Source organism: Populus nigra, chromosome 7 (genome assembly GCF_951802175.1).
Source record: "Populus nigra chromosome 7, ddPopNigr1.1, whole genome shotgun sequence".
NCBI classification, from domain to species: Eukaryota; Viridiplantae; Streptophyta; class Magnoliopsida; order Malpighiales; family Salicaceae; genus Populus; species Populus nigra.
In genome coordinates this window covers 15,500,053-15,525,656 of record NC_084858.1, presented here as the reverse complement: position 1 = coordinate 15,525,656, position 25,604 = coordinate 15,500,053, and the positions used below count along the sequence as shown (strand labels likewise).

The 25,604-nt window shown below is 35.4% G+C and overlaps 1 protein-coding gene across 1 annotated transcript; it reads left to right on the top strand.

Annotated features, from left to right (window-relative positions):
• Positions 1-12,888: 12,888 nt before the first annotated feature.
• LOC133698785 (transcription repressor MYB6-like) lies at positions 12,889-14,157 on the top strand. The gene is made up of 3 exons (XM_062121849.1): positions 12,889-13,124; positions 13,235-13,364; positions 13,597-14,157. Exons 1-3 carry the CDS (start codon positions 12,995-12,997, stop codon positions 14,072-14,074), a joined length of 738 nt encoding a protein of 245 aa, XP_061977833.1. The 5' UTR covers positions 12,889-12,994; the 3' UTR covers positions 14,075-14,157.
• The last annotated feature ends 11,447 nt before the right edge of the window (positions 14,158-25,604 follow it).

The window sequence follows — 25,604 nt, the reverse complement described above, 5'->3', positions numbered from 1 at the left end:
AGTGTCTACAGTGCCGACCAGTCCCTCCACTGCTTCTCCAGCTGGTCTGCAGCTCTGTGTAGACCTCTCCTCATATCCTCTTTAGCCTCTTCCAGGTACAGGCCCCACTTCTCCATGCCCAGCTGCTCGTCAACATCCCATGGTTCTTCGTCCAAGGCAGCCCAAGACAGCACTGTCCACAGCCACAGCTGCAACCTCTGCTGTCTCCTTCAGCCGGGTAGTTTCTCCCCCCTCTCATGAGCCACTTGTTTTTAATGATGCTAACAGATATGAGGCGTGGCATAGTGCTATGCGTGAGGAAATTCAGGCCTTACATGCAAACCGAACTTGGACCTTAGTGCCGTTTCATCCCTCCATGAATGTTGTTGGTAGTCGGTGGGTATACAAGATTAAACGCAGATCTGATGGCAGCATCGAGAGGTATAAGGCGCGTCTGGTTGCTAGAGGTTTCACTCAGCAAGAAGGTATTGATTACTCTGAAACCTTTAGTCCAGTCATCAAACAGGCGACCGTCAGATTAGTCTTCTCCATTGCAGTTTCGTGTGGTTGGAAAATTCATCAGCTTGACATCCATAATGCCTTCCTCCATGGTGTTCTTGATGAGGAGGTCTACATGAAACAACCTCCAGGTTTTGTTGATACTGCTCTCCCCTCTCATGTGTGCCGATTGCATAAATCTCTGTATGGTTTAAAACAGGCTCCACGGGCTTGGTACACTCGTCTAAATGATTTCCTGTTATCTATTGGGTTTTGTGCCTCTAAGGTGGATACTTCATTATTTATCTTCTCTGTTGGTGCTGATATTTGCTATCTTCTAGTCTATGTTGATGATATTCTGCTTACGGGTAGTAACTCTCTTCTGCTCCAACGCCTCATTCAGCTACTGAGCTCAGAATTTAAGCTTCGCGACTTGGGTTCTGTTCATTACTTTTTGGGTATTGAGGTTCAGTCTACTAGTATGGGTCTTATGCTTCGCCAGCATAAATATATACTTGACATCCTCACTCGGGCTGGTATGTTATCTTGCAAACCAGTTGATACCCCTATCTCTACATCCAAAGCTACCATTCTGCCCGATCCATTGTTTTCTGATGCTACCCGCTTTCGTCAAATTGTGGGTGCTCTTCAGTATCTCACTTTTACGCGCCCAGATATTTGCTTTGCTGTTAACAGAGTCTGTCAGTTTATGCATGCTCCTACAGATTCTCATTGGGCTGCCGTGAAACGCATCTTGCGTTATCTTCGGGGTACGACATCACATGGCTTACATATCACTCGTAGTTCTTCTTTTGCCTTACATGGTTTTACAGATGCAGATTGGGCAGGCAGTGTTGAGGACAGAAAATCTACGGGTGGTTACCTTGTGTTTTTGGTCAAACGCCGATTTCATGGAAATCCGGTAAGCAACGCACAGTTGCTCGCTCTTCTACTGAGGCTGAGTACAAAGCCTTAGCTGATGGCACTACTGAGGTTATCTGGCTTCAGTATTTATTAACAGATCTCCAGATTTCATCCACTTCTGCTCCTATTATCTGGTGTGACAACCTTGGTGCCACTTATTTGTCTGCGAATCCTGTTTTTCATGCTCGCACTAAACATGTTGAGGTCGATTATCATTTTGTCCGAGATAGAGTTGCAAAGAAGGAAATTCAGATTCGTTTTATTTCCTCCAAGGATCAACTTGCCGATGTCTTCACTAAGCCACTTCCTACTTCTTCGTTTACTGCTTTTCGTTTCAAGCTTCGGGTTGATCCTCCACCCTCAGCTTGAGGGGGCATATTATAGAATATATTTATATAGGAAATATTGTATATAGGAAATATTGTAGACATACTCTTGTGTGGTAACCTCCACCATTACTATTGTATATTGCCCTACCTATATATATAAAAAGGGTTGGCTAACCATCAGGTTAAGCCTCCCAATTATTCTCAACTACCATTGTGTGTGTGTGTGTGTGTGTGTATATATATATATATATATATATAGAGAGAGAGAGGTGACTAAATAATAAGTCTTTAAAGAATTATTGGTTTTCATCTAATAGGATATGAGCGAAATTCTTGCTTACAAGTGACGAAATATCAACACTGAATCTCGCTAGCTAGGACTGTTCTATCAAGAAGGGATAAGGATCAATGGTGTTAGACGTGTTGTCGAGGTTCGATAAACCTGTCAGTCAAAGACTTGTGGAAGGTTGTCACACATATATGGCCGAATTTGGTAAACCTGCCCCATCTGCGCATGAATGACTATTGATGGTGTCTGCAGGTCAGACCATACACGAGACTCAAAAAGAGAAGATGAAAACAAACAAACAATCTAAGTTGTGAGTATGTATGGTCTATGATTGGTTTAGCTTTCCCTGGAACTTCCCTGCGAATTTTGAGGGTCTTAACTATCAAGCAATAAACCTAACTTTGCTCGAAGGATGTCCTTAGGCAAACTGTGTGAGTGTACACATATCAGATTTTGTTTTAGGTGTAGAATCATAGATGAACCGGTAGCACATGACAACTTGTTACTCCAAAGTCTTAACAAAGACATGAAAGAATACAGTTCAGCACATGAGCAAGCTACAATTTGGCAAACCCAGAATTAGCTCATATTCATAATTTATACCTATTTTTGCCCTAAGAAACTTGTTTTTCCCTTATGTTAACAATGGCAGGACTTGAATCGGAGTCTTTTCCCTCCCCCATTCTGTGCTTTGTAGGGGTGAGTGTTCACTGAGGCAGTTTTTGAGATACAGGTGACCAAAATCTGCAGGTACCTGTTATAACCACCATCTTCTAATCATTGTTTAAGTTATTGAGATTTTGGATGGCTAGCAGTTCTGCTGCCTTCAGTCGTAGGTTTTGAAAGGTGGGTTTGACTTTTTTATTTCTTCAGTTCCTGTAAAATGCAACTGCTGCGCAAGTCTTGCTTCAAGGTTGATTTTCCCTGTTAATATATTGAATCTGCTTTAGCTGAGACTTGGTCAGAGATATGATTTTGTTTTTTTGTATAACTTGCATGAAATTCCAAGTAATGTATATCTAGATCCCAACGTTTGAAGTGGAATGGAAGCAATTTAAAATCCCCAAGTCAAAACCTGCTGGGTTGAAAGTTGAAAGTGAGAGTATTTTGCAGGTCAAGAATAGGGTTTATTTCTGCTGATTGGTGGGCTAACCCAACTACAATTGCAATGGAAGCCCCACCATCCCTCTATTCTTTTATTTAGTATTATTGCTCAGCTGGCAAACCAAGAACTTCAAGGGCAAGGATAGGGATGTATACCTGCCGGTAAACAACTGACTCGAATGAAAGACTCTACTCCTTATCCAATCTAACAGTAGGAAATTTCTGTCTTACACCTAAACGCCTAAAACCACCATTTTTATATAACAAGAATCCTAGTTATGAGAAAATGTTGCTGTAGTAATTTGATATTGTCTCATGTGATAAGAATGCTCCCACTGAGATTAATTATGATAGGGACAATACAGTGGGCAAAAGAATTTGTACAAGTAAATTACATTTTTTTCCCCATGTTAGCCTATGTTTGAACAGATACACACTGTACATACACATTCCATTCTTACAAAATTAAGAATCTTTCTTAATTTCGGTTAGTCTTATGTAAGAATCTTTCTTTCTACATTGATATCTCAAAAGACCTCATAAAAGACTTATTTAATTTCTTGAATGAACTGATAGAACTAAAATATTCACACATGAATAACAACATGGAAATTCATCTTCAACTCTTGCATATATGATTTCAGGGAAAATCTCTACAAAACTAAAAATAAAAAAGATAGAAAAGAACAGTACACCTTATTCACCTTAAGGTTTTTTTTCCTGCATTTGTTCTTGAAGTTATTCTGTATATCTATGAAATTATAGTTATCTTTATGTATTTTGCAGGCTATTACTTGCTTTATGCTTATTTTAAGCACATAAATGAGGGTAGTTCTAGTTATATAATAGATAGTGCTTCACAACTAATGCAATGAATGATCATTCTAATTAATTGAAATTAAACTATCAATAATTATAAGAAAAAATTAGATGTCCATAATTCCTAAAATCGAAATTTATATTACATGTATAATCATGTGCTTGTTAAAACCTGCAGTAAATTAAATAGTTTGAAATCTGCAGTATAAGTAGATAGCAATTGCAGAGAATTCTAATAAAGAGAAAGTTGAAGCTGAATGATAATAATATTTATAAATTAAGACTGCCTATTTAAAGGCTTACAACCAAATTCAAAATGCTATAAATTCTCAACAAACATGAGAGATTATTGGACTACTACTAATAGCAGAATAATAGCAAAATTCATAACAGAATCTGTTATGAAGATAAAACCAAATACCAAGTCTAACAACTATCAAATAAAGGCAAATTCTCATAGATTCTAACACTCCTCCTTGAGATTTGCCTTGGATAAACCAAGTTTCATCCTTAGAAATTCCAGCCTTGCTTTAGGAAGTGCTTTAGTCATTATATCAGCAAGTTGTATTTCGGTTGGACAGTAATGAAGCTTTACAAGCAAATTCTTCTCAGCTTCTCTTATGGAGTGAAATTTCACATTGATGTGCTTGGTCCTGCCATGTTGAACCGGATTTTGAGCAATAGCAATGGCAGACTTGTTATCACAATAAAGCTCAGTTGGTGAGTTTTGTCCTTGGCCTAGATCAGCAAGCAATTTGTTCAACCATATTGCTTGATTTGCAGCAGCTGCCAGGGAAATATACTCTGCTTCAGCTGTTGATTGTGCCACCACTTCTTGCTTTTTTGCATTCCAACATATTGCACCTGAACCAATTGTAAAAACATATCCAGAAGTGCTTTTCATATCATCAACACTCCCTGCCCAGTCACTATCTGCATATCCACTTAATTTTACTCCTCCTGACTTTGAGTACAAGATTCCAAGATCAGCTGTCCCTCTAATATACTTCAGGACCCTCTTGGCAACTCCCATGTGAACATTGCTAGGTGAGCTCATGAATCTTGACAGTAAACCAGCTGGGAACATTAAGTCAGGTCTGGTTGCTGTCAAGTATAGTAGGCTACCTACTAAACTTCTATATGCAGAAGGTTCTTCAAGTTGCTCACCATCATTCTTTGAAATCTTCTCATTTTGTGCCAATGGAGTTGCTACTTCTTTGCACGATTCAAGCTTAAATCTCTTGAGTATATCAACAACATATTTTTTTTGTGAAACAAAGATACCCGAGCTGTATTGATGTATTTCCATTCCAAGAAAGTAGTTCATAATGCCAAGATCAGACATTTCAAAAACATCATGCATTTCTCTTTTGAATTCTGCCAGCAATTTGACATTGCTACCAGTCACTAGCATGTCATCCACATAGAGTGAAATTACTAGTTGCAGACCATCTTCATCTTGTTTCAAATACAAGGTAGCTTCATTTTCACTTCTCTTGAATCCCAGTTGAATCAGATGAGTATCAATTCTGCTGTACCAAGCCCTTGGTGCTTGCTTCAAGCCATAAAGAGCCTTGTGTAGCTTATATACTTTGTGTTCATGGCCAGTAACTATAAAGCCTTCCGGTTGCTGAATATAGATTTCTTCAAGGAGTATCCCATTTAGAAAAGCAGACTTGACATCTAAATGATACACTTTCCATTCCTTTTGACCCGCAAGTGCAAGTAGAAGTCTAATGGTATCATGCCTAGCAACTGGTGCAAAAGTATCACCATAATCCACTCTAGCAATTTGAGCAAAGCCTTTAACAACCAGTCTAGCCTTGTGTCTGAAAATTGAACCATCTGGATTGAATTTGGTTCTGAAAACCCACTTCACACCAATTTCCCTTTTGTTCTGAGGAAGTTCTGTCAATTTCCAGGTTCCATTTCTTTCAATGGAATCAATTTCTGACTTCATAGCATCAATCCAAGCTGGAAATCTTGCAGCTTCAGTGTAGCTTGTAGGCTCAGCATGTACCAGATTACATCTCTCATATACATCAGACAAAGGTCTCACCTTTAGTATTGCTGTATCTGAAGTTCCTTCAATGTCTGGTTGATCTCCAGTTCCTTTTACTGCTGGTTCTAGAGCAGATGTGGTTGTGCAATCAACTTCCTTTAAGCCCCACTTCCAGTAAGAATTTTCATCAAAATGAACGTCTCTGCTAATCTGGACTTTAGCTGCACTCAGATTGTATATTCTGTAACCTTTAGATTCTGTTGCATATCCCACAAAAATTCCTTTTCAGCTTTTTCATCAAGTTTCCCTCTTCTGGCAGATGGCACATGAAAATAGCACAATGATCCAAACACTTTGAGATGTTTGACAGTAGGCTTAACACCAGACCATGCCTCCAATGGTGTTCTGTCTTGAACAGACTTTGTTGGTAGTCTGTTGAGCAAGTAAACTGACGTGTTTACAGCTTCAGCCCATAGAAACTTTGGTAGCTTCTTTTCAAACAGAATGCACCTTGTCATCTCCATCACAGTCCTGTTCTTCCTCTCTGAAACTCCATTCTGTTGTGGTGAGTATGGAACTGTCAGCTGATGCACAATTCCAGCTTCTTGACAGAAAACACTGAACTCTTTTGAAGTATACTCTCCTCCATTATCAGTTCTGAGCTTCTTAATTTTCTGACCACATTGAGTTTCCACCATTTTCTTGAAGTTGCTGAACATAGAAAGTGCTTGTGACTTGGTTTTCAGAAAATAAACCCAAGTCATTCTGCTGAAATCATCAATAAAAAGAATAAAATACAGATTATTGCTTAATGAAGCTGTGCTCATTGGTCCACAGATGTCTGAATGGACTAATTCTAGCTTGTGAGTGGCTCCTTTTGATATACTTTGAGGAAATGGTTGTCGATGTTGCTTCCCAAGTTCACAGCTATCACAAGTTTGGTCACTAACATGGATTTCAGGCATATCATCTACCATACCAGCATCATGCATAAGCTTTAAAGACTTGAAGTTGAAATGACCATATCTTTTGTGCCACATAATACTCTCATCAACCTTAGCATAAAAGACATGCCCTTCAACTGCATCAAGCTTCAAATAGAAGCTATTACCATCCATTTTGAGTTTTGCTATCTCTAATCCATGTGTATCAGTGATAAAACAAAACCTTTCTTTAAAGGAGACTGCATAACCATTCCTTAGCATTTGTGCAACACTAAGCAGATTTTGGTCTAGTTCAGGAATGTAAAGAACATTATTGATAATCTTTGTACCTCTTTTGGTGCTGACAGCAATCGTTCCTCTTCCTTGAGCCTGCACAACATCACCATTTCCCAGCTTGACTTTTGGTTGAATTGATTTATCAATGGAAGAAAAAATTGCGAGATGTTTGGTCATGTGACTAGTGCAGCCACTGTCAATGAGCCAAATATTCTGTTCATGAGAACTAATAACTTGTGATGCCATAAACAAGTGCTCAGTGTCCTCTTTTTCTTCTTCTGAAACATTTGCTTGCTGGTGAATATGCTGTTGAGATTGTTTCTTCTTTGCTCTGCAATATTTCTCACTGTGACCGAGATTATTGCAGAATGTGCATTTGAAAGAAGGTTTGTCTTTATACCAACAATCCTTCTCAGCATGGTTGGTTCTCTTGCAATGAGAGCAAGGTGAGTAATTTTGCTTTCTTGAAGACATTTCAGTTTTTCCCTTGGTAAACTTGAAAGGCTTCTTTCGTTGCAAGTTTCTAGAACCCCTTTCCTTGGTGTTTGCTTGGAAAGCTCCTTCAATAGCCTCTTCATCTCTCATTTGGACTCTTTGCTCTTGTACATGAAGTTTGCTGGTTAATTCTGCAATAGTGAGATTGTTCAGATCACAAGACTCTTCTATTGCAGAAATTTTGGCTTCAAACTTCTGTGGTACTGAAACCATGATTTTCTCTACCACCTTATGGTCTGTAAAAGCCTTGCCAAGAAGCCTCATTTGGTTTACAACATCCATTAATCTGCCAGAATAATCTTTGACAGATTCATTATCTTTCATTTTCATCAACTCAAACTCCCTTTTCAATGCAAGAAGTCTAACAGTTTTAACTCTGCTACTACCCTCAAATTCACCTTGAAGCTTGTCCCATACCTGTTTTGGTGTTTCCAAGTCCATAATTTTGGTAAAGATGTGATCTGCAAGACCAGAATGTAGGCAGGTGATGGCTTTGTCCTTCTTGAGTTTTTCTTCTTCATGTGCCTTCATCTGAGCAATTGTGGGGTTTGCTGTCAATGGTGGTGGATCGGAATCAGACACTACAACATTCCACAAGCCTTGAGATCTTAGATAAAATCTCATCTTGACAGCCCAAATGTGATAGTGTTCACCACTGAACACTGGAATTGCAGATGCAGAGTTGCTTGAAGTAGACATAGAATCAATAGACAAAGTAAATCACTAGTGTTTACACTCACCCTCTCTGTGTTTAGCACTCAACCTTACCGTGTTTAGCACTCAAAAAACTTGCCCCACAGCCCGTAGGATATTAGCTCTGATACCACTGTTAAAACCTGCAGTAAATTAAATAGTTTGAAATCTGCAGTATAAGTAGATAGCAATTGCAGAGAATTCTAATAAAGAGAAAGTTGAAGCTGAATGATAATAATATTTATAAATTAAGACTGCCTATTTAAAGGCTTACAACCAAATTCAAAATGCTATAAATTCTCAACAAACATGAGAGATTATTGGACTACTACTAATAGCAGAATAATAGCAAAATTCATAACAGAATCTGTTATGAAGATAAAACCAAATACCAAGTCTAACAACTATCAAATAAAGGCAAATTCTCATAGATTCTAACAGTGCTCAGTATAAAAAGTTCTAAATAATTTATGAAGTGAAAATATTCTTGTTAAAAATCCCAAAAATTACCTTTCTTGTATGATCATTAAAAGCCTGTCAGCATGTCCTATGATGAAGACATCAAATCCCTCACAGTAGCTTGATAGCAGAACCAACCAATCATTGCTGATATGTATTGCTAAAAAAGCTGAAGAGAATAGTAAAGTAAAGGGTTTTTTTTTAATAAAAAAATTAGCACAGTAAATTTAAAATTTTAGCAAAATAACACTGAAAAAAATTAATGATCATATTCTGTTTCAAAAAGACGATATCTTGTAAATATTGTGCTTTTAAAACTCGAAAGCTTAAAAGCTTGGTGTTGAAATGGGAGGCTATGGGTTTGTAAGACAAAATGAAAAGGAAGTATGGTCCCTACTCCAGCACTAGACATTAGCAAATGTTTCCCAGACAAATATTACAGCGTTGCACCTCAAACTTACTTCCAGGCCTGCAATTCAGAATTCAGCCATATGACCCTGAAAGGCACAATTTTTCGACCTAAATCTTAACCAGATATTGACCATGACAATAATTGATCGACTCTGTGAAAAAAAAAAAAACTTGAAATGGGCTGCTATAATGAAATATTAACTTCCAACCCAGCCACACTGGATTGAAGCAAACAAACAAAACTGTGAACTGGAGAGCTATCCACGTAGCTAACACTTAAACCAGTGGTAGCAAATTCCCAGCATTTGCTACAACAACAAGAAGATGAGGACATGCCCTGAACTATTAGAGGACGTTCTTGGGAAAGTTCCAAATAACATTATTATTCTTCATGCTAATCTTGGTGCGCATGGCCTCAACTGATCGATCCACTTGTTTCATGACTTTCATCCTTACTATTTGCTCTCTTGACCACACAGTTGCCAGCCCCATGCTCAGGTATCTAAAAACTGGATAAAAAATTAGACAACATGCCACCGCTTCTCAATTTATTTGATTCCTAGAATTACTTGGGTAGAAGGATAAATGAGGAGTTGCTGGCTGTAAGTTGAAGGGAAGAGCTTGGTGTAGAAATGAGAGGCTATGGGTTTGTAAGAGATTTAGCAAAAGACAAAATGAAAAGGACGTACGGTCTCTGATGATTATAGAGAATTGATTCCTTTTATTGAAAAGAAATTGTTCATTAATTTCATCAAAAGAAAGTGACAGAGAACAACGACAAAATTATAATTGTTGTCATGGTTTTTAGCTGTTAAACTGCGACTTCTTAAAAATATGCTACTTCATCAAAAACAAATAATTAAACAAATATTATTACGCAAATTTTTTATGTTTAAAGTGCGTTAATTGCACAATTTATCCAAAGTAAAGACAAGTCACAGGCATATATATATATATATATATATATGTATATATATATATTCGCACTGTCGTTGGACATTGACAAGGCGATAACTAACATGAACTAATTTCTCAAGGAGAGAACAAAATATTAGACTGTTGGACAGCCATATCTGCAGGTCAAATTTGAAGGTCGTTAATTTGCTAATGATAGTTTCAAGTGTCTAAGTATGCTAATCCATGCCCTGATCTCTCTTTGCTTAAATTGAGCTTACATGAAATATCAATGCCGAATCTGTCTAGCTAGGTAGGACTGTTGGCTGTCAGCACGAAAGGATGAGATGAGAATCGCCCGTATAGTAGAAGCCTTGCATGCATGACTGTTAGATGGTAGAGTTTCCATAACCCCACCAGTCCAGGCTTTTGTCAAACCTTTGTGCCAACAGCTTACACTTGAAGTTACTTCAAAAGGTGGTGGTTGTTTTTTTTTTTTTACGTTTTTAAAATATTTTTGAAAAGAATTATATTTTTAATTATTTTTTTTATGTTTTCATATTATTTTGATGTGTTGATATCAAAAATTATTTTTAAAAAATATATATAAAAAATATTTTTATATATTTTTTAAGAAAAAAACATACTAAAAAATAATTGTTACTATACTTCCAAAAACCCTCTTAGTTATACCCTACAATGTTATTTATTTGAAAGGAACAACTTAATTATGGTGAAACTTTATGTTATATAATAACTTTACCTTTCTCTGCAACTCTAGGGTTCTCAATTATTTACTCTTCTGACGTGCAACATGTGTTTTATGTTGGCTACTTCACAGCATATTATCTTGAAATTATAAGCAAATAAATATAGAATTAATCATTATCATGCATGTTTGTAACCTTTGAAATTGAATTTAATTTCAAGGAAATTCTTTTAAAAGTATTGATTTGAATAAGTAAAAGCAAATAAGAAGAAGAACCTCTGATTTGCAAATTAATTCTTTTTAAAATTAACACTAAAAAATATTCTAAAAATACCCAACAACACCCACAACTTGTTCATGGCTAGCACCGAGAGTTCATCTACATATATATTTCCCCTCTAACTCCCTAAAACTTCTAATCAACATGAGATTACAGGATCCTTCCAAGCATTGAAGAAGACAGTCTTGAAGTGTGAGGTTATCATTTTTATAATTATGTTCATGTATATTATTAAACGCAAGGGGATCGAGAGTAGAACTGCCTGATTTCTTCGATAAATTAAGAAGAAGACAATACGGCATAGCAGCACGAACTGAATAGTTGGGTTTTTTATGAATTCAAATTGGATTTTTCAAATATCATTCCATATTTGAATTCTAATGGATTCGCAGATCCATTAGATTTATTATCCAATCATCTTTTTTTGGAAAATTTATACATATCATACAAAATTATATTTATCATACAAAGTAAATAAACTCTAATTCGAATATATTTACACCTTTTACCATATTTATACCTTTTCATTTCCCAAATTCAAAATTTTCATGCTTTTAAAATATTATATTTAATAAAAATAATATTAATATTAATTTCAAATTAGATTATTATTGGGTCGGATCAAGATAATTAAACACCTATTGATTCAATTAATAAAAGGAGTAATATATCCGAAGAATCATTATCAGACCGGATCATAAATATTATATACCACATCCATTTAATTATACCGAAAACATATCATAATCCGATCTATTAGCAACCTTACACTTGAGATCAGAGAAAGTTGGAAAACTAATTGAAAATTTATTGAATAAATTAAGGATATTAGTATCCCTAGTGATTATAATTGCAGTGGTTTTAGTCAGCATGCAACTGTGCATGTCAATGACATCACTGCAACGCAAGCGGGCGTCACTTCGGATGATTTCATTAAAGAATTTTAATGAAAGTTTATATTTAAAATTATTTGAAGTATTAAGAATTAATTTTTTAATAAAATCTAATCTCTGAAATTATATAAAAATAAATCAGAGATGAATCACTCCTCTTTATTACATTGAAGACAAGAAATTAATGTTAAAACTTAATATTCTAAAATACCTATCTACTTATTTTTTTTTTTATTTAAGAGACCTTGAAAAGAATAAAATGAAGTTGGCAAGGTTAATATGAATTGAATTCTATCTCTTTTAAATATATAAATTTAATTTAAATTCAACATTATAATTAAATTTAATTACATTTAACATGGTATACAACTTGTATATAATTAAAATATAATTGAGATGAACGATCATCTATAATTGGAAATGTTAGTCGAACAAGTGATTTTGTTATTTATGCTAATATCTCGAGTTTGAATTCAAGTGAATGCATCTAACAAAAACTGGAACAGGAAGGGCCTAGCTTTCGAGTGAAAATTAATCCAAAATTATCTCAACCATTTAATTAAATGTTTTTTAATTAAATGATCTCTCTCATTTTAGCGCCTACCATAAGAGGTAATAAACCCACGTTAATTAAAAAAAAAAAAAAGAAGAAGAAGAAGAGGGGGAAGAGAAATAACAAGTAACAAAAAAATACACAGGTAAAGGAAATGATAGATACTTAACAGCAAGCAACAAGACTAGGAAATAACTTATCCACTCTAACTGTAAGACATTCTCAAATCTGAAACCTACCCAAATACCCAAAACCACCAGTCCAACCGTCCAAGTCAACCGTCCAGGCACTCGGCACCCTGCCCTTTCAACTACATCTATAAATGCTTATCTCTCTTGCAATGGAATCGGCTCCTCGTTTCAGCCTTTCCCATTTCCTTTTCTCCCTCAATATCTCTTTGGGCAACTCTAGGAGTCTTTGAAGGGAGAGTAAGTGCCAAAGCTATGAGAAAACCTTGCTGCGATAAACAAGGCAATAACAAAGGAGCATGGTCCACGCAAGAAGATCAGAAGCTCATTGATTATATTCAAACTCACGGTGAAGGTTGTTGGCGTTCTCTCCCTGAGGCCGCAGGTATATGTATATATATATATATATATATATATATTCCGGACAAGTATCAATTCCGCCTTGCAATATGCAACCAATTTATATATGCTGAAGAAATTTGTGTAATTCATCAGGTTTGCACCGCTGTGGCAAGAGTTGTAGGCTAAGATGGATAAACTATCTTAGGCCAGACATAAAACGTGGTAACTTTGGACAAGATGAAGAGGACCTCATTATTAAGCTACATGCTCTCCTTGGCAATAGGTATGATCTCCCTTTACAAATAAAGGAATAACATATATAGGCATAGAGGGCATCATTCACTTGTGGTCTCACAAACACATTCATAGCATATTAATCTTTCGGGGTTGGCCTGATGGTCGAGGAGGCGATTCCTTAATTTTGTGGCTAGTAGCAAACAATTTTATGCATGTGCATCCAATAAGCATGATATGATCCTAATCGAAGAATAATGTTAATTTGTGTGGTGCTGTAGGTGGGCATTGATAGCAGGAAGATTGCCAGGAAGAACTGATAATGAGGTGAAGAACTATTGGAACTCTCATTTAAAGAAAAAGCTAATAAACATGGGAATTGACCCAAATAATCATCGCTTGAACCAAATTCTTCCTCGTCTTCAAGCTGAGCCTGCTGCTCCTGTTATTGCTACATCAACTACTACAGGGTCTAAGAATAATGTTGCTGCAAGCAAAACCAAGAATTTATCAAATGGTGACAATGATAGGGTTTCTGACACAGCAACTTGTCTCGAAGACGATTACAAATCTTTGGTGACACAGCAAGCTGCAACTTCTGGTTCTTCAAGCATTAATATTGATCTCAACATTGCAGCTCCAGTTTCTCCGGGTCACAGGACCACTTTTGGAAACAAGCAACAAAATTGCAAGTGGGGCAAAACTAGCCAAGTTGAGAGAGACCCATCATCATTGCCAACTCTGCTTCTTTTTAGATGAAGCAATTTCTCGATTGTAGGAAGAGCATGATTTAAATCGTTTGGTTTGGAGTACTAATTTAACTAGACACTTTTTTTTTTTAATTTTTTATCCGAATCGAATTGAATGAAAGAACTAATTAAATTGATTAGTTAGGTTTTACATTTGTTAAGTCAAATTTGAATTAATGAGTTTTTAGTTGGGTTATTTTAATTTTAACATGTTTTGATTGATAGGCCTTTAGTTTGATTATTTTTTTTACAAGTTTTAATAAATCAATGGGTTCCGTTAGGTTCAAGTTATTTTTTTTAATTTTTAAAATTTTAAACCAAAATCTAATTGATTTATTTTTTAAAAATATTTCTAACTAAAATTATCCCACAAATTTGTAAAATCGTTCAATTTGGTTAGTTTTAGGTCAATTTTTATGGGATATTTTAGATAATTCAATTAATTTACTCACCCCTACTTCTCTGAGCACTTGTCATGCAAGGAATTGAGTTGATTGCCATGCTCGTAGAGATTTTCCTAAATGCTACTAGCTTACTTGAAGGATAATTATTTTGTTGATAATTATGAAAATATTTTAATAACAATGAATAGTTAGAAATTAATTTATTTAAACTTAGTTTAGTTGCATTTAATTAGTAAGTAGAGAAAGATTGTATAATTATAAGCTCCTAAGAAATACATTACCAGAATTTTGTATATTATTGACCGATTTTTTCATCGGTATTTAAGTATTGATTTTGTCGATAATAATTTTATCAATGAAATCATAAATGGTTATTGTTTATCAAAAAATATATCATTGGTGGTTTCTAGTATATCGATAATTCCATTGGTAAATATAATTATCGTTGGATTTGCAGATGAAAAAAAAATAAAAAAACAATTATTGGCGTCATCCCGTTAGTATTTCCATATGTGTGTATGGAATATTATCGATTAAATATTCTTGTCTGTGATTACATATTGTTAGTGGCATTTTTTGTAATTATTTTCAACTCTTTGGAGCTCTCCGGTGTATTTATTCCATTGATGATTCTGTCTGAAATAATAAGTGTCATTTCATGTAATGTTTTATCAACTCTCTAAAACTTTATGACAGATGTCATAACCTATTTTTGGATCCCCGCGCAAAAAGAAAAAAATTGAAAAGAAAAGAAAAAACAATAATAAAAAAATAAAAATAAAAGTGGATGTCCAAACGTCCAAGATAATGGTCAGAAATTGGTTGAGGATGTTCATAAATACAAAGATTGAAATTTGACAGTGTATATTGGACTGGTGAAAGCCCTGTTGACAAAGAAAATTCAATTTGAGGAAGAAAAATCCAAAATCAGATGTTTATGGACTCAATTAAATTTTATTTAAGGTTTAATTGAATTTATGGAGTGTTTGATTGCAAGAAAAATGGATTTTTTGAAGTCAATTTAGGCTTTAATTGAAAGAAATTAAAGTTTCGAGGTCAAATTATACTTTTTGAGAGTTAATTTGGTCAAATCAGGAGGTTAATTGCATAAATATTAAAGTTTAATGGCCAATTAAGGACTTAATTGAAGAAATCCGAAACCAATGACCAAAATGAAAAACACCTGTAAAAACACCACCAAATCAGGGGCCAAATTGAAGAAATTTGAAGTTTATTGCTCAATTGAGGGTCAAATTGCATAAACTCAAGACCAATGACTAATTTGAAAAAAGGAACCAACTTCAAGGTCGACAATTGAATTTGGCAAAGGTGCAATTGAATTGATTTTTACAATAAAAATTGCAATTGAGGACTCGATTGAACAAATCATAAATTAAGGACCAATGTGAACTATAACACGTTTTTGCCGCCTTTTCCTTTTAAATGAAACGACGCCATTTCATACACTATTCACGCAAAAAAAGGACCCAAATGGTGCCATTTTCAACGGCACTGTGGGTCTTCTTCTTCTCCTAGACGTGTGAGGCAGGGAGAAAATAAGATTTTTCCTCCCCCTGTTTTCACCGACTTTCTTCCTCTAAAAAGCATAAAAAAGATACAGACTAAGGACCCCCAGTTGTTCAAAGCTTTCCACGTGTTAGAGAAAAAGAGAGGAGATGTGTCTCTCGGGCGGTGGAGGGGCGGCAACATAGTGGCCGCCCCGACCCCTCTCTCCCCTATCTTTTTACCTATAAATATAAGGGAGATGAGAGAGAGAAAAAAAGAAGAAGAGAGGACAGAGCAGAGAAGAGAGAAAAGAGGAGAAGAAAGGAAAGAGAAAACAACAAAGAAAAAAAAACAAAGGAGGGAGAGGAAGAAAAAGGAGAAGCACTGCCGACCACCGCTGTCCCCCCACCGCAACGACAGCACCCCCATCATTAGCACCGCGAGCAGCTGGTCGACGTCCAGTTACTTGCGCCCACGTTACCTTTCTTCTTCGATCACCCTCCACTGTTCACGCTGCATGTGAACAGTGGAGGGTGATCCACTATTCTTTTTTTTTTGGGCTAAGCCTAGCCCATGCATTTGAGCTGGGTTCGCCCCAGCACAGGTCAAATTTTTTTTTGATTTTTTTTTAAAAATTCGTGACTTTTCCACCTTTTGCATGCCTTTTTGCTTAATATTAGTCTGTATTTTACATCATAAAAATACAAATCCGGTATTCAAATACCTAGTTTTCGTCAACTTTTGAAAAATACAAAAAAAAAATAAAAAAATATTTTTGTTCATACAACCAAGTATCTCAAAGCTAAAAAAATCATATTGTGTTTTCCATACAATATATTCTAGCATGTATTTTGGCTTTAATAACTAGTTTATTAAAGTCACGAGAACTTTGACCAAAATTTCAAAAACAACAAAATTTTTATTTTGTTTGTCTTATAATATCCGGGGTATGACATTACATGTAATACGTATTCCGAATATTAAATTCTTTTTTTTGGATGCTAGAACGTTTAGGCTTTACCCCATTAAGATAAGAACCTCCTTACCGAGAATGACTTTTCTTGAATCTTAGATAGACAGGACCAACAATTAGAAAACATGACCAAACCTTTGATTTTGCTCAGACAAATAAAACAATGGAGCAGACCTTAGGTAGGGCGTATTTGGGGTGCTAATACCTTCCCTTTACACAACCAATCTCCGTACCCCATCTCTGAGACTAGTTAGGGTTTATAATGAGTAAAATACTAGACGACGACTCCCATTCTATATTCTACTGATAAGAGACAAGAATTTCTTGTCTCTCTAAATTTGCCAGGTGAACCATACTTTCAATCTTGAGTAGTGGACGATCACCGCGACGCTGCACATGTGCGACAACAGAGGTAATCCGTCGATAATTTTGTCAGTAAATTGTTTTTTTAAAAAAACAATTTCTAATAAACATAGTACAAAAAATTAAAAAAATAAAAATAAAAATCTAAATATTTATTACAGATTTTAAAATTAATCATTTTCAATACAATTCATCTAAAGAGAGGAGTTGAAGGAGAATGAGGAGGAGGAAGAGACAGGTCTTGGCTGGGACCTATGAGATGGACCACATGTACCACCCATATATGATTTCAGTTCCATGTACAATCGTTGGAGTTCAGTCGTCTTAGCATTAATTTGTTCTATCTCAATAGCAAGATGAGTCGTCCGAGTTTTAATTTGTTGGTTTAAAATCAATTGGAACTCTGGAGATTGAGAGCTTGAAGCTGATTACAAGGATTTAATGGTCAATACACTATGACGTGTCTGCAGATCCTCAACCCTAGTGTTTTAGATACTGTAAACTCAATTTCTATAGAGTCCACCTGATGATCCAACCTCCAACCACAAATTTAGATCAAGTTTTGGATGGGTTGAAGGATCATCCTCGTATCTCTCATGCAATCGCATGGCATATATTTACTGAAAAGAAAAAAAATAGTTAGTTAATTTTAAATAATAATAACTTAAGAAAAAAATTGTTGAAAACCAACTTATCACGAATTTTTGAGCTTGACTATCCATGAGTTGTTGCACTTTTTTTTATTGTCATCATTTTGCACATGAGTTTCTACAAAAACCTCCATTAGTCTCGGTTCATCCAAAAACCATAGCCATCAAAAAGAAATTGTTGTTAATTAAAAATTTTCATAGAAAACAAAAATTAAAAAATAAATTGAATTAATAAAAAAGAATCTTATCATCTGTTTCACATGGGAAATGGACGAAATAGATCTGCGAGTGTGCATGGTAATCGAACCATTAATCTCCATGTTTTAACTTAATTTGATTTTTATATCAACTTTGGTTCTTATTCTTTTGATTGTTATTTATTTTTCTCTTATCCTTTTCTTAATTAAATTTTTTTATCTTTCATATTTTGTCTTCATTCTTTTAATTGCTATTTATTTAATTTAAAATAATTTATAAAATTAATTTTTTTCTCAATTTCATCATATTTGAACTTTTTTATTTATCAGATTTGATCTCCGTTCTTTTAATTGCTATTTATTTTATTAGAAATAATTTATGAAATTAGATTTTTTTCAATTTTATCCTCCAACATTTTTATTTGTCTAATGTAATTCCCATTCTTTTAATAAACGTGAAAAAATTAAAATAATAATAATTTTTTTTTCAATTTTTTTCTATAATATTACCAAATATTGAAAAATAAATTATTTTTTAATAATTCACTTTCCATAAAAATCATTTTAAAAAAAATTATTGCAAGTCTAAACAAGATAGAGAAACTCTAAAAAAGGTGTGTTGTCGCTTTTCCCTCCTCATAAGGAAGCTTAGAGTCTCTGGTCCTTAGTTGCTGTTAAAGCGTGGCCAGACTATAGAGACAAGCATATATCACGAGATGTCTTATTACCTCGTAGAAACAGAAAACCAAAAACATCATTTTTAAGATGTCTATTATTGTTTTGGATGGGCATGACACAAAAAATCTTAGTTTCAAAGACTTGGCCTAGAACTGACTCGAAAAAAAGCTTATATCATTAGATTGTTAGATCTGCTCAAATATAAATTATTTTTTATTAAAATGAAATGATTTTTTTTTAATTTTTAAAATTTACCCTATTAGATTTGGACTAGATTTGAACTGGGTCAATTAAATCACTAAAAAATTAATTGAAACAACTGAATTTCATCGAATTAATTTTGCTTTTTTTCAACTTAAAACTTAAGCTGAATCAGATTCTAAACCATGGACTTTCCATATCGACTGACAGAGTTTAATAAGAATGCGTGAAACATGAAGCCATGGTTGTACCAATTAATCAAAATTCTTACTTAAATCCTTTTTTTTTTATTGAAACGTGGGCAATCATGTTGGTTCTAATTAAGCTTCGAATCAGCATCTGTTGCCTGGAGAATAGCCTAACTGAGGCTCAAGTAATTTGGACTTTGATTGATTATGTAGCCTTCCTGAAGAGCAACCCAACATTGCTCTTTAAAACTTTTAGGCCATAGTCTTCGGGGATGGTTTCATTCTATGCTTACAGAGTTAGAATGGAGGATTAACCATCGTACAGTTAAGATTAAGCCTAGGGTATGAAATCGTCCTACATTTAATTCTTATATATATAAATAGCTTATGAGTTTTTAATGTTTAGGAGCTGTTTAACTTTTTTTTTTTAATAACCATGTAGTTCATACTAATTGTGTGTTTGCAATTGTGGTACTTTTGTGGTTTCGATGTAAAAGAAAAAAGAACTTGGGGATAAGAAGAAATAATAAAAAAGTATTGGGTTGCATTCATGTGGTTAAATAAAAAGCTATTTAAAAAATGACATACAATAACATTATTAAAAAGATTTTATTTAATGATAATTTGATACATAACCAATATATTATTATAAAAAAATCATTACCTTGAAAATGATATAAACTTGTAATACACATATACTATTTTTTTTTTATCATTTTCAAAATTTAATTCAGTAGTTAAGTGATGAAGTCGTCAAAAAACTTCACACATAAATGAGCATTTTCTAGTTGCACTTGGGTTATTCCTATAAAACTTGTTTCTTGTTCAAACAAGAAATTCTATAATGTTTAAATTAATAAATATACGAGAAGAAAATAATAGATAAAAAAAATAAAAATAGTTACAGGATGCATATATGTTATGTATGGAGTTTGTATGGTAGTGTGTAGCCTTGCCTTTGTATAGACAAAGTTGGGATTGTATGTGGCATGGTTAGTTTGGCTTTGTAATTGCCAAGGGGGGATTGTCTAGCCTAGCTAGGAATACTCTCTCCTTTTGTATAGGTGACTAAGTGTATTTATACACTTAGCCCTCGACTTTTTTCATGGAGAAAGAGATGCATAGAGAAAATCAAAATAGTTACAGGGATGCATATATGTTATGTATGGTTGCGCATGTTGTTACCCATTTTATAGCCCCACATAAATTGAAAAAAAAAGAAAAAAAAGGAAAAGAGAAAATACAAAAAAATCAAAAAAATGTTGGAAGAAAATAAAAAATATATTAGTGAGAAGAGCATATCAGAATGCCTAGGAAATTATCGAAGAATAGTTGAGAAAGATTAAATATACAAGTTTAAAAAATTTAACAGTGTATTTTCAACTGATGATGGCTTTATTAGCAAAGAAAATTCAATTAGAGGAGGAAAATTCAAAATAGAATGTTTAAGGACTCAATTAGATTTTTTCAAGGTTTATTTGAATTTATTGAGGGTGCTTAATTGCAAGAAAAATTAATTTTTAAAGTCAATTTAAGTTTTAATTGAAAAACATTAAAGTGTGAGGATCAAATGCAATTTTTAAGAGTTAATTTGATTAAATCAAGGGCTTAATTGCATAAATATTAAAGTTTGATAGGTAATTAAGACTTGATTGAAGAAATTCAAAACCAAGGATGTAACTAGAAAAGACGTGTGAATATAAGGGCTGAAATTGACTAATTCAAGGGTCAAATTGAAGAAATTGGATGATTGTTAGTTAATTGAGAGTCAAAATGTACAAATTCAGAACCAAGGGCTAAATTGAAAAAATCGACCAACTTAGGGGCTGATAATTGAGTTTAGTAGAGGTGAAATTGTATAAAATTAAAAGTTTGAATGCAATTATGGGTGCAATTAAAAAAAATTAGAAGAATAGGAGCTCAATTGAAATTTTCCAATCTAAAATCAAAAACTCTAAACGACGTGTCTTTCAGACTTAAAGAAGAGAAGGTGAGTGACACATCGTTCAGTTGATTGACCCCTGTTATTGATAGTTTTGGCTAATCGAGTTGGAAATTTAAAACAAATGAATGTGGAGCTATAGACCTTTAAATTGAGTAAAGTTGGATTCAAATGAAAGGTGTGCATTCCCTTTACAAACTTCATGTGGTCTAAGAAGACGATGATGTCAAGATTGCTTCGACGAGACCTCGAAAGTGGATAACCTAGTCAACCCTATTCTTGATAACATAAAATTCAAAAAAATAATGAAAAATGAAATGAATGAAAAAATTGAGGTTTGAGTCAAGACAACACAAGTTAGAAGTCTTGAGGTTTTAATCAGGGTGAAATTATAAATTTAGGGTTCAATATTGCTAGAATTTAGAAGATTTGATAAGATTGGGGACTTAATTAATGATTTCATCTTAGCAGCCAACTGAAGCCACCACTAGCTTGTCCTCCACCAAATCCACCACAAATCATCATCGCGACCGACAGGTGGCCTCCACCATGTCTGGAACAACCGCCTTTTCTTCCTCTCTTTCACTTCTACAAAATCCTTCTCCTTTCCCTATGATCGACTCCGGCCACCATTCTTCGTAGCGACGCCACCAAAACCATCAACTCAACCTCCTGATTGCGATCGTGACCACTGCCTCTGGTAACCTTCTCCGCCCGTCTCCATCTTCTATAACCATTTTGGTTGCATGCAGAACGTGAACTACTGTTCACATTTTGCAAATAATTAACACCTTATGGTGGGCTAGACCCGTTCTAGCCCAGCCCAAATGGCTAGGTCGGGTCCGGCCCACCCTAAAAAAGAAAAAGAAAAAGGATCTGTTGGGCAGAGATCAGCCCAACCCAACTTAGCTGGGCTCGACCTAGTTAGTTAGGCCGACCCATACCACATATTTAATATTATATTATATTATAATATTATATTTAAAAAAAACAAAAAAAAATTCCAAAAACAAATTTTAAAAAAATCCTTTCAAAAAATTGTGATTTTCTCAAATGTTTTCCTACCAATTTGCATAATATTGGGTTGTATATTTACATTGTAAGATACAAATCTGAAATTAAAATATCTGGCTTCCTCCAAAATATTTCTAAAAAATTCAAAAAAATAAATTCAAAATGTTTAAATTAATTTCCTTTTTCAAAAGACAAAAAAAAAACATTTTGTTTTCATGCACAGGGCCAAAATCCTAAAATTTTCCAAGCATAGTTTCTTTATAAAAACAAAAATTGCTTCTTTCTCATGTTTTAAAATGCAAAATGGATATCATAACTAGTTTATGATTATCCATTAGTATTTGACCAAAATATAAAAAACCCTTTTCCAATTTTTTTTAGGGTGTGAAACTACGCAATAGAGTACACCCTCAGGTATTAAAGATACAAGGTGTAAAATAAATGTGATGCTAAGATTTAGACTTTAGAATGGTTAGGGCTTCACTCGATAAAGTAGAGACTCTTTCACGAAGGGAGATCTGCCTTGAACCTTAAAAAAGACTAACGAATAGAAACCCGACCTAGAAAAACAATAAAAAAACAATGCAGCTTACTTTAGGTAGAGTGCATTGGGGGTGATGCATCTTCTCCTTGCACAACCAATCCCTTACTTAGATTTTCACAGAACATAGGTTCCTAGTGACTATAATACCATGTGGCGACTCCTGAACCCTAATCATAATTTTATAATTAAATTCAAAAACCCTTCTCAACACACACACACACACCTCCTCAAGAGGCACAATAAAAGCCTCGTCGTCGCCCGACAACATCGCGACGCATGCCCCACAACAACTGTTGTAACCCATTTTTGGGTCCCCACAAAAATAATAAAAAAAAATTAAAAAGAAAAAAACCCAAAATAGTGTAGACACCGTTCCTCTCTCTCTCCCCGCATACTGCTGCAAAAACCCAAAACCCCATGACTAGAAAACAGCGCAGGCGTGCCCTGCAAAGCCACCCCTATTGGAGACCTCACCCGATGTGCATGCGCGACAGAGCCCGCTCCACTTGTGTACCGCTCACAATTAATTAACAAAAGGAAAAAGAGGAGAAGAGTTTTTGAAAAGGGGAGAGAGGCCTGGAAAACTAAAGGGGGGGGGGAGTTTTAAACGGGAGGAGATGGCAGGAAAAGGAGGAAAACTGAGGGGAAGAGAAGGACGGTAACCTCTCTCTCTGCTCTCTCCCTCCACCGTTTGGAAGCACACCGCCACCTTTCTGACCACCACCAGGTGAGGCATCGTCGGCTTCCTCCCAACACTACCAGATTCTCCCCCCACGATCCAGTAGCTTCTCTTAAGACCAGCCTTCCCCGAACTCCATAGCAGGAGCAACCATTTTTTTTTTAGCAGAGCCAAGACGGGAATCACGGGGAAAAAGACCAGAGCCAAATGGATGAGGAAGAATACAACAGGGACGAGCATAAGGAGAGAAGATAAACAGAAGAAACCACAGAAGGACCAGCCAGCAGCCACACCAGGAGGAAGAGCAGCCGCAACAACGCCAGGAGGAAGAGCAGCTAGCAGCACCACCTGTGCTGAACCATGGCAAGCCACTCGCCCAACTGTAACCTCCTCCGCAGCCATATCCTTCCTCAGCTGCAGTAGCAGAACATGCCGAAGCTGCACTTTGCCTCAGCCCCAGTAGCAGAATCAGCAGAAGCCCTCCTTCCCTTCCAGCAACACGAGAACAGAGTGAGTTCTTCTCCTTCATCCTTTCGTTACTGTGAGAAAGGAAAACAGAACGGAGGAGAGGGAGAGAAGAGAAACGGAAGCAAAACAAAGACGCAAGAGAGCAGACGGCGAGCGCAGACAGTAAGGATTGAAGAAAACCGGTTTCGCCAGCAGACCAGGAGCAGGTATTAGGCAAAGCAGCAGCCAACAGGAAAACGGAGAAAGAGCAAGAGAATATAGAGGGAAGAACATCCATTCCGCAGCGCCATCGTCAGCTCACCATTTCCTTCGGTCCAGCAGCACCAGGAGAAGAGCAGCAGCAGCAACACCAGGAGCCGCACCAGCGCTGCCAACGACCTCATCATCTCCTCCATCCCAGCAGCAGCAGCACCACCAGGAGGAAAGGCAGCCGCAGCAACACCAGAGAGGAGGAAGAGCAGTGGCAACAACACCACCAACCGCACTAGGTCATCATCTGTTTCGGGCTTTGCTTTCATTTTTTTACATATAACACTTGCAGAACAGGGAAGAAGAAAGAGCAGAAAACCAAGGAGAGAGAGTGACAAAGACGTAGAGTAAAGGAAAAAACAGGAAAACCGACGCCAATACAGGACAAGAGGAAAAGATTGGAAACAGACGAACACAGACGGCTTCTTCGTCTCCAGGTTTGTTCTCTTCACCTTCTGTATGCATTTGTTTTCTTTGTATTTGCACTGTTCAAGTGAATTTTAATTCACTTGAACAGTAACGGGGTCTCTTTGCATGCATTTTAATTCTCTTTGCATGCATTTCACCTTGTGTGCACTGTTCAAGTGAATTAATTCACTTGAACAGTAACCCGCCAGCTTTGATTGAATTGTAACCTCCCGCACTGTGTAATCTTTTGCTTTGTGTTTTCACTGTTCAAGTGAAATTTAATTCACTTGAACAGTAACGTGGTCTTTTACAAGTAATTTGCTTTGTTAATGTGTGAAAACGGGGTTACTGTGCACATGCACAGTAACAGGAAAATTAATTAACGTGTTACTGTGCGTAGGAACAATAACACGGTTACTGTATAGTGAACAGTAACCAGTCTTGTGGTTTGGGCTAGGCTGAGTCCAGCCCTGTAGAAAGTAGGCCCATTTTATTTTTGGGCTGATTTCGGCCCATTTTCCTTTTGGGCCGGGTCTGGCCTATTTAAAAAGTTTTCTTCAAAGATGTATTTAAAAAATATGTGATTTTCTGCAAGGTTGTATTTTTGTACTATAAAGATACAAGTCCGGTATGAAAGTACCCGGTTTTCGTCGAGACATAAAAAAAATATAAAAATGAAAAAATGTTTTGTTTTCCTGCATACGGCCAATACCCTAACATTGTTTTTACGTCTTTTATCTAAAAAACAAATATTTGAAGTTTCAAAAATGTGTTTTCACATGGATTTCTTAAACACAACAAAAATCATTTGTCTTGCATTTCTGGATTTTACAACATGTTTGTAAAACTCCAAAGGGTATTGGCCAATATTCCAAAAAATATAAAAATCTTATTTTTGGAGGAATTCATCTATTATTCACCACTAATGTTTGGATAAAGAAATCCTTAAAGGACGAATATCCAAAATATTATTGGGAGTAATTTGTTATTATTCACTGTTAATATTTGGATAAAGAAACCCGGAGTGGTAAATATCCAAAATAATTTTCTAGGAATAATAAATCCGCACACATCCT